General features: G+C 33.2%; 1 protein-coding gene across 1 annotated transcript; it reads left to right on the top strand.

Moving 5' to 3' along the window:
* Positions 1 to 631: 631 nt before the first annotated feature.
* LOC112770889 (katanin p60 ATPase-containing subunit A1) lies at positions 632 to 3,787 on the top strand. Its single transcript, XM_025815362.2, has 7 exons — positions 632 to 1,036; positions 1,121 to 1,628; positions 1,803 to 2,000; positions 2,321 to 2,565; positions 2,742 to 2,900; positions 3,051 to 3,138; positions 3,288 to 3,787. The coding sequence occupies exons 1-7, from the start codon at positions 915 to 917 to the stop codon at positions 3,567 to 3,569; spliced, it is 1,602 nt and encodes a 533-aa protein (XP_025671147.1). The 5' UTR covers positions 632 to 914; the 3' UTR covers positions 3,570 to 3,787.
* Positions 3,788 to 10,543: the final 6,756 nt, after the last annotated feature.

Here is a 10,543-nt window from a genome sequence, read left to right as displayed (position 1 = left end):
AATTATATATTTATTACATATAAATTTACTTATTTATTTTAGCAATAATTATAAAAATACAAAATAGAAAACAAATGCATTAAAAAAACTAAAAATGTTAAAAAAAAGTTTATATCTCCCTATGGTTTCAAACTATGACCCCAAACATTATACTTAAATAAAGGATAAATTGTTAAAATAATAAATTCTTAACAAAAATAATTTTAAAAAATACGAATGTTAAAAATATTATTTTTTATAGACAAAAAAATCGTTTTGTTAATTATTAAATGATTTATTTATTTGATTCGAATTTTTGTTGTAACATTTAGATAATTATTTAGAATGTGCTTACACAGAAAAAAGCAAAATTTGATCTTCAAATTTTGTATTTTTCTAAAAAATGGTCATTTACCAAAAAATAAAAAATTCATTGTTTAAAAGTAATAAATTTTAAAGATAAAATGACCTTATTTTTCTAATAATATTTATAAAAAAAATTACATCAAAATTTAATTTAAAAAACACATTTTGATAAGATATATATTTTTATCGTATAGAATTATTTGTCATTAGATCATGATTAACATTTTCAGCAACAAAAATTTTCAATACCAATATAAATAAATAAAAGAATTAAATGAATAATTGAGTGGTTGTAAGTTGTAACCAGAGATCCAAAATTTTGAGATGAAAAGTTATTGCGGGTCCAGTCCGTTACCACACCACTTACCAGCAGCCAACGACTCTCTCCAAACACGAAAAAGCCCACTAAAACCCCAAACCAACCTTTGCCTAAATCTCAAACCAGAAACTCCCAGGGTCTGTCCGGTCATTTTACACCCCCCTTCACTGAATTCCTTCCCCGCCGCTTAAACGCCACCGTCGCGAGGCCCATTCCCGCAGCTGCACTTCAAACTCGAAAGAAGAGAAGAATGAGTGGAGCTTCGTTAACAGGCTTGCAAGACCACCTCAAACTGGCAAGAGAGTACGCTCTCGAAGGACTCTACGACACTTCCATTATCTTCTTCGACGGCGCCGTTGCTCAGATCAACAAGTAATTCATACAATCCTCGTTAATCACTCAACTAATTTAGTTAGTAATTAGCTCTCCTAATCGGGTTTAATTTTGGAAATTTAGGCATCTAAACACTGTTGAGGATCCGTTAATCCGAGCGAAATGGATGAACGTGAAGAAAGCTCTGTCGGAGGAAACCGAAGTGGTGAAGCAGCTGGATGCGGAGAGAAGGGCATTTAAGGAAACTCCTGTTGGGAATGGGAGGAGGCGTCCTGCTTCACCTCCGATCTCTACCAAATCTAACTTCGTTTTTCAGCCGTTGGATGAGTATCCAACTTCTTCATCCAGCGGTCCAGGTGGTCCCTTGGACGATCCCGATGTGTGGAGACCGCCCAGTCGAGATGATTCTAGGTCTGGTAGCGGGAGAAGGCCCGTTGTTTCTGCCCGCGGGCCTACTCGCAAGTCCCAGCAGGATGGAGCTTGGGCCCGTGGCGGCCCTACCAGGCCCGCTGCACGCGGTGCTAAGGCTGCTGGTGGTGCTGCTTCTGGTAGGGTTAACTCCGGAGCCCGGGGCGCAACCGCTGCCAAGAAAGGCACTGCTTCTGGAAAATCCAGCAAATCCGATTCAGTTGTAAGTGTAGCTCAATTTCCTCTACAAACTTGGAATTAAATGCAACATGTTGATCTGGATGAAATGCAATCTTTGTTGAACTAGTTAATTGGTTTAGTGTATAATGTATTATGTATATAGTATTATAGTTCAGTGTTTTGATGAAGCAGTGCACATTTTTATTTGAATGGATAGAATGGTGATGGTGATGATGGGAAGACAAAGAAGGGGCAATATGAAGGTCCTGATCCGGACTTAGCTGAGATGCTTGAAAGGGACGTGTTGGAGACGTCTCCCGGAGTGAGATGGGATGATGTTGCAGGCCTCACTGAAGCCAAGAGGCTTCTTGAAGAAGCTGTTGTCCTTCCATTATGGATGCCTGAGTATTTCCAGGTATTGATGGTTTATCTATACATACTATTCTAGTATTCTGATGTGTATATAAATGTTATACTTTATGATTGTTGTGATGTCTGGTGCTTTTTAGTCCCTTGGTAGTTGTTTTGCTATATGTTGAAATTTGAATTAATCTTGCATGCTACTGTTTCTTGTTTTTCCTTGGAACTCTCTCATGCTTGTGTAGTCATGCACACAAATTCTCTTGTTATGCTGAGCTCCGATGGCCTTAAGCAGGATGTTGTTGTATTTCTATCCCATTGTTGTTGTCATGGAAAGACCTTTTCTGTGGAATTCATTATATGTGATTCTTACAGGGGATTAGGAGACCGTGGAAAGGTGTTCTCATGTTTGGTCCTCCCGGAACTGGGAAGACACTTCTTGCTAAAGCAGTTGCTACTGAATGCGGTACCACTTTCTTTAATGTTTCTTCCGCAACTTTAGCTTCTAAATGGCGTGGAGAGAGTGAACGCATGGTGCGGTGTTTGTTTGATCTTGCAAGAGCATATGCACCAAGTACAATTTTCATTGATGAAATTGATTCTCTGTGCAATGCTAGGGGGTAAGTCTTTGCTGTTCTTTTCCCTACATAACAATCTTTAGTTGTGCGTCATGTATGCCATGTTTTTATTTGCGTTGGGAGATAATGGTTGTCAACTACCCCTTGGGTTCAGCCTGAGTTTGTAGTATCAGTTGAGATTATTTGATTTCTGATCGAGTTGCCTTTCAATTCATCAGGGCTTCTGGGGAACATGAATCATCCAGAAGGGTGAAGTCTGAACTTCTAGTTCAGGTTGATGGTGTAAACAATAGTTCCACAAATGAAGATGGTACCCGTAAAATAGTAATGGTTTTGGCAGCCACAAACTTCCCTTGGGACATAGATGAGGCACTGAGGTTTGTATTTGCTTTTCTACATCCTTTTCTTATACTTCTTAATTTGCATTGCAAGTGATAGAAGCATGCAATGAATTAGTTATATCTGTCAGAAACCTCTTTTAATGTGCATGTACTGATACAATTTGATGTTGATGCAAATCAAATCAGGCGAAGGCTGGAAAAGCGTATATACATTCCTCTTCCGAATTTTGAGAGTCGTAAAGAGTTGATCCGTATCAATTTGAAGACTGTGGAGGCAAGTTAGGACGTTGTGATTTACCTATGACACTGTCTTAAAGATATTATTATTATGTATTGCCTTTAATTGATTTCTTCAATGAATTCAAATAAAAGACATTGAGCATCTAACAAATACAAGATTTTCATGTTTTGCCTTTGCACCAGGTGGCCCCTGATGTCAATATAGATGACGTGGCTCGCCGTACAGAAGGCTATAGTGGAGATGATTTGACAAATGTATGTCGTGATGCTTCCCTGAATGGTATGAGGCGTAAGATAGCGGGAAAAACACGCGATGAGATCAAGAACATGCCCAAGGATGAGATTTCAAAGGATCCTGTTGCTATGTGTGATTTTGAGGAAGCTTTGAAGAAAGTCCAGCGAAGTGTTTCTCAGGCTGACATCGAACGTCATGAGAAGTGGTTTACTGAATTTGGATCAGCATAAGGAACACTAATACAGTGACATTTCATATTAACCACCACTATTGTGCACTGGCTGCATGATTTGCTCCTACTCTGCTGTCAATATTTTATTTGATTTCTGATGAGTGTTCATTGTAATTTGCAGGTGCTGGAGGGTTCTTTAATTGTTTATTTGTATGTGTTATCAATGATTTTATGTAACCTAATACTGTTTTTAAAGGAAATTGACTTCAACAACTACATCTGAACTCTTTTGATGGCCAAGGATCATGTTGAACCATAGCATTCTAGGTTGTGAATTTAAAACACACACACACACACACACACACACGGATATATATTACCATGTTTTATTTTCTTTCCTTGTAAGTTGTAACCAATGACCATCTAAAAAGTTCAGGATCTTAAAGTTCTTAATTCATGTATATAACCATATTGCTGTCGTAAATCATAATCCAAAACGGTTAACATCTAGCCAAATTTTTGTCATCAAAATTCAAAAGAATGATGATCAATTGATCATGAAGTTGCCTTACATACAGGCTACGGCTAGTAATAGAACGGCCCCATGATGACAATAGAACTATAGAAGTAGGGCTTCGGCCCGTTTTAAAAACAATAAAAAAATAGAACTATAGAAACCAACATCGTATTCTTTTGACCCAGGAAAAATTCCTTGATTTCGTTATTGGAGTCAAAATTGTTTACTTACGAAAAAAAAACTGTTTTTGTTGGACCGAAATTGTTTATTCACAAATGATCTTCATGATCTATGTCTGCCAAATTTTTGCGATCGTTACGTTAAGTCGTTAACAATTTAACATACATTAATTAAAACTTTTAGTTTATATATAAATCTGATATAAATAAGTAGACATATAAAATTTGGTGAAAACTCAGGTACAGTCGACTTTACATGAAGTTGATAGTTAAGAGTCGTTAGATGAAAAATTAGTCAAATTAGTCAAATCATCTAACGGTTCTCAGTTATCAATTTCACGTGAAATCGACTGCACCTGAGTTTTCACCATAAAATTTACCTATAGCTAATGGCAGTTATTTTTTGGTGGAAATTCACGTTCAGTCTTCATGTGAAGTTGTTATTGCTAGTTGAGAAATAATAGATAATAATGTAGTTAGGTGAAAATTTAAGAGCAGTTAACTTCACGTGAGGGTTGTCAAACGGGCTAGTCTGGCCCATTTAGGCCCGACTCGTTAAGCCCGTGGGTTAAATAGGTTGGCCCGTTTAAACCCGCTTTATTCGCGAACCATAATTTTTTAGTCCGGATTGTTTATGGTCAGTCCGATGGGTTAAACGGGTTAGTCCATTTATTCTTTTAATTTATTTTTCGAAAAATATTTGACAAAAAATACTACTTTTAGGTAAAAAAAGCTTTTTAAAATTAATATTTTTTTTTAGTTCATGGGTCGAATTTTTGGGTCGAATCAGGAAAAATATTACTTAAAAAGTATTTTTTTGAAAAAATGCAAAAAAAAAAAAATAAACGGACCACCCATTTAACCCGTCATTTTTTTCGGGTTAATTGGGCTCAGCCCATTTAGCCCGAAATTTAAACGGGCTTAATTTTAGAGACAAAGCTTGTCCATTTAAATGGGTAAACGGGTTGAACTGATGGATTTAGCTCATTTTGATGGCCCTATGTGAAGTTGATAGTTGAGACTAATTTGATTAAATTTTTATCTAGTTATTAATTTTACATGAAGTTGATTGTATCCAAATTTTTACTATTAGTTAAACATATCAAATCATTTAACAATTTTTAACTAGTAACTTCACATAAAGACAACTGTATATAAGTATTTGCTTTTTTTTTTTTCATGTGCATCAAAATTACTTATGTTTATATTAAATTATAACACAGTGGAGGGAGAGAGGGGGAGAAGGGGGGAGGGGGGCAGAGACAGACGACAGGTATTTATTTAAGTGTATTCTGCTGAAAATATGGATACTGGATATGGAATATCGATGTCGAGGTAGACATCACCTTTGTAAGCGGGGACATATGCATTGGATAACTTATACAATTTATAATTTATATTGTTTTTCCTTCCTTTTTTATTCGATTAATTTGGAGATTATTTGTTATTTTGTACATAAATACATGCATGCATTGTCTGCATAACGTGACAAACTTCATTAAATTTTGTTAGTGTATGTTTGTTTTTCGGCTCATAAATCTATACGAGAAAAATAGTTCCTCCAATTTAACAAAGCAAAAATTAATTTAATATCACACTGCTTAACTTCATTGGAGTACGTGATGATTTTTTTATCAAGTTAAATTTGTTATATATACACATGCTCTTTGTATAATTTGAATAGTAATAGTGACCTCTGAGCTCTGTAGAGTTTACTGTATTTTTTTTTTTTTTTTTTTTTTTTTTTTTTTTTTTTTTTTTTTTTTTTTTTTTTTTTTTTTTTTTTTTTTTTTTTTTTTTTTTTTTTTTTTTTTTTTTTTTTTTTTTTTTTTTTTTTTTTTTCTTGTAGAGGTATTACCGTATTACATAGTATTTGGTAACGGTGTTAGACTATTGGTTTGCTATAATATGTATGTGCCTCTTCATGTGTCATTGAAATTAAAGTTTCAGAAATACTCACATGGACCAATAGACAAAGATTATAACTTATCCCTTATATTATAAAATTAAACATAATAATAAAGTAAGTCATAGAAGATTTGAGTTTTGATTTCACTTAATTATGATAAAAAGAAACAAACAAACTAAAAAACAGGTTTAATTAGGACGGTCCAATTGAAGGAAAACGCGTACATTATATTGCTGTGTCTTCGGGTTCTCTCCATATATGATGCTTCTCGATTTGTATATAACCTATGTGTGTATGCTATTATTATTATATTGTCACATGATCAAATAATTAAAGATGCATAATTATTTGTCTTTGCCGTGATAATTTAAGCCATGGCACGTGCATGTTGGGGAAGTTAGCAACATCAATCATCGAACTCTATCTCTTGGATGCTTAATTACTTTAAGTATGGTACGGATATTTCTCTATAAGTCAGGACATGTATATCTTTTAACCATTGTAATCAAAATCTTGGATTAGTTAGAAGGAAATTTAACCCCACCATGGTATAATATATATATATATATATATATATATATATATATATATACCCAAAATAAAAGCCAGACTAAAAAAAATAAAAGGTTCGTCTAAAAGGTGGTCTCTATCGCATATCCGTCTTTTTTAAAGAGGTCGGACACATTAAAAAAGGGTAGTTTATGTTTATTATCTAAGTAAGTAACTGCTTTTCTGAAAATTTTCAACTATTTTTATCTTCACTAAAAGATAGATTTTAACAAATTCTCAAGATAAAGAAAACGGTTATCCATCAATAAAAATAGAACTACTCTAACAAAGGTGATTATCTACTCTATTATAAATACACTGACACTTCTTAAGTATATTCACTTTCTAATCTACTAAAAACCTTAAAGCCATTGCTAACTTAAGTATCGGAGTCTCTTACAGGTACCACCCCCACCACCTCACGAGAAACTCGGACAGGTTGCACCTCGACATATCAAGTTGGACGCTGCCACACAAAGGGATCTGAACCTCACGTTTAGGTCCAAATCAATGTTTCAGGTAACTCTCGGAACATTGGCACCGTTGTCGGGGATCTGGAGCTCAACCCTTGATAATGGCAGATGATCAACAAAATGGTCAGACAGCCACCCGACATAAATAGGATGCAAATATATTGAAAAGAGACTGAAATACAGTTTCTATGGATACCAAAAATTCTGTAAAAACTTCTCCCAATAGACAGAGGATATCAAATAGGGATGATAATTTTACTTCTATAGTTAAATGGGATTAAATATACCAAATGGCAGATACGAGGATAATGCACTCATAGGCACCAACCATGGTAGATGGGAAGTCGCATATTCATCACTATCTTAAAAAAAAGAAAAGAAAAAGGAAACGTGACTAATCTTAATCTCCTCGTGAAATAGGATGGATAATAAAATCTGTGCTGACTTACAACCACGGAAAGAATCATGATACCCACTCATGATAATAAAGCAATTGTATGTTTCAAATATATAGATTTTATGAAAAAAATAAATAAATAAAATGTCCCATATTAGTCAATAATGGAAGAAAAAATGAAAAACATTGTTGGTAAAAATAATGAAACCATTCTTTTTAATTTATGCCAAAAAATATAGCATTAGTCAATTTAAATGCTATCCAATCTGACGATGAATTGATGAATCCAGTTTTTTTTATTGGATTCACAAATCAACTACAACAAATCAGTAAATAACACCGAAAATTCTCATGGCACATCTTTTATTGGTTGCTCACAAATTGCATAACTGCCAATGAATTTAATGTTGTTTGTACACCAATAAAAATAGATGGTTTCTAGAAAGATGAGCTCGACCTCCTCCCCAAAGTTCGAGAAAGAACTCGAATAGAGAAGAAGCTCCAAAACAAAGGATGACTCTAAGATACAATCAAAAGGTGATCAAAAAGAGTTTCGCCACTAACAACTTCATCTGATCCAAAATGACATCGGAATACATACATTAGGAGAAGGATATATGGCCCCTAATTGGAAGGGATCTTACGACCTCCAAAGATGAACTCTCGAGGTCTTGACACGCTTGTAATTTAAAGAAGTGCTATAGCTAAGTAGCAAATTTTGTGTATTAGTATACTCTTTTTTTTAACGATAAGAATTTTTTAACGAGGCACCAGCACAAAAACTAGGGACATACACCCAAACCCCTAGTGTGCAGATTTGTAAAGGAATTTCTTAATAAAAATATTCTATCTCTTTCTTCAGAAACTTTATATTTAGAACGCATTAATTTAAGCTCGACAAATCGCAAAAATTATTGTCTGGCCTCGAATGGTAGGCAAGATGAAACGATGAGGTATAAATTAACATAAGAAGTTATATAAACAACTCGTACAAACCGACCTCAACAAGATCGGATAAAAAAACGAATTGTAAAAGTAACTTAATAAAGACCGACTACTTGAAGTCGAAACTAGGAAAGAAAACTAATAACCTAACAAAGTTGCTAAGACTTAAAGTCAAGAGAACTCTGTTCAAACAGAAGTCATAAAATGTTCGAGTCAGACCTATAAAAAGATCAGGATTCAAGCAGGGACACTGTTCATACACTGATTCAAAATAAAAGTCAAGCCCAGTACAAATGAAAGGCCCACCTAAAAAGGTGGTCTCTACCGAATACCTAACTTCTTTAAAGAGATCGGACACGTTAAAAGGGCAGCTTATGCTTATCTAAGTAAGTAACTGCCTCCTTAAATCTCTCCAACTATCTCTATTTTTCCTGAAAGATAGATCCTAACAAACTCTCAAGATAAAAGAAACGGTTATCTATCAATAAAAATAGAATTACTCTAATAAATGTGGTTATCTACTCTACTATAAATACATTGATACCCCTCAAGTATATTCACATTCTAATATACTAAAAACCTATTTAAAACCCTTGCTAATTTAAGTATCAGAGTCTTTTGTAAGTACCAATCTCCACCTTCTCATGAGAAACTTGGACAGGCGATACCCTGACATATCAAATTAGACACTGCTACACAAAAAGATTTAAATCTCAAATTTAGACCCAAATCAGATAACCCTCAAAACAATATCCATGCATTCGCTCAATAACATAGGGCGTTTTATAAAACAACTATTACTATTTACTAAGATCTTAACTACTAGATCTATATCATCCATTTTATGTTGAAAAAATATATATCAAGTACTCTGAGTGTAATTTATAATATACATTTATATTTATAACAATATAATTTTAACATATATGACATAAATTGATTGGAGAGGATTAAACGACAAATAAGTTTCTAATTTTTTATTTTAAAAATAAATAAATTTTTGTTGATTAATTAAAATATAAAAATATCTTTTATTTTTTAAAATGTAAGATATCAAAATTTTTTTAAAGAACTTATTTGTTTTTATATATTTTGGACGGAATAATTTAGATGTCTCGTTTTTAGAATTATGTGTCTTCAAATTAAAAGGTTAAGAATTTATTTATTTTTTTAATATTTTTATTTTATAATACTCTCAGAGTATTAATTAATAATGAATCAGTAAAAAATATTGCTATTATTAATTTTTTTTCATTAACAACAACATTCAATGAAATTCTAGCTAATTAATTATTAGGACAATAAATAAATAAATAATACTGTACGAGAATAATTTCAATTCAATAGTATAGTTTAATTAATTAACTCATCATCTTTCTTGACCGTTCAAAATATCTCTTTGTATCAGATGGTGCAAATATCTGAACGTATGTATAATATTATAAGGAAAAGTAATGCATGTGCCTATGTGGTAATAATCTTTGAGACCTAGGTAGAGTAGTAGTAGTAGAAGAGTATAGTCTTCAAATTAGAATTGGTATGGTCAAAATTATTACAGACTCCAGAAGAAATTTTGCCTTACCAGTTTAGGAAGACACCAAACCATGCATGTTCTTTGACTGCAAATAAAAACTATCTTATTTTAATTATTAGTACTTAAAGAATGTTATTTCATCCTCGAAATTAAATAATGTTCAAGCTTAGCTTAATTATATATGAATCTCACGCACTAAACATGTGCATTATAAGTTTAAATATACATAAAAAAAATGACTCACGTTGCATGATGATGACTGAAGTTCTATATTCATAAGGGACCCCATAATAAGTTACTATTTGAATTCTCGTATACTTAAAACTGTTTTGCCTTTACTTTTCTTTTTATTTTACCAGAAGTAGTATAATATATAACACAGCATAATAAGTTACTAGTAATGGTAAACAAATTTGAAGTAAATGAAATGGTGGACCTTAGGTTATATCGTTATATATCCAAAATTCCAAATCAATGGGGGAAGCCATGGCCCGTGGGTTGAGTAGGAGACCCAAATCGGTCCCCGGGC

The sequence above is a fragment of the Arachis hypogaea genome, chromosome 18, assembly GCF_003086295.3.
Source record: "Arachis hypogaea cultivar Tifrunner chromosome 18, arahy.Tifrunner.gnm2.J5K5, whole genome shotgun sequence".
NCBI lineage: Eukaryota > Viridiplantae > Streptophyta > Magnoliopsida > Fabales > Fabaceae > Arachis > Arachis hypogaea.
This window is presented reverse-complemented; position numbering and strand designations above follow the sequence as displayed.

What these genes read in the sequence shown, in the direction of transcription:
- LOC112770889 (XM_025815362.2), top strand. Translation starts at nt 915, where the DNA reads ATGAGTGGAGCTTCGTTAACAGGCTTGCAAGACCACCTCAAACTGGCA. An exon ending in CCAGCAAATCCGATTCAGTT is followed by an intron (nt 1,629 to 1,802) that starts GTAAGTGTAGCT and finishes TTGAATGGATAG; the next exon opens with AATGGTGATGGTGATGATGG. An exon ending in GGATGCCTGAGTATTTCCAG is followed by an intron (nt 2,001 to 2,320) that starts GTATTGATGGTT and finishes TGATTCTTACAG; the next exon opens with GGGATTAGGAGACCGTGGAA.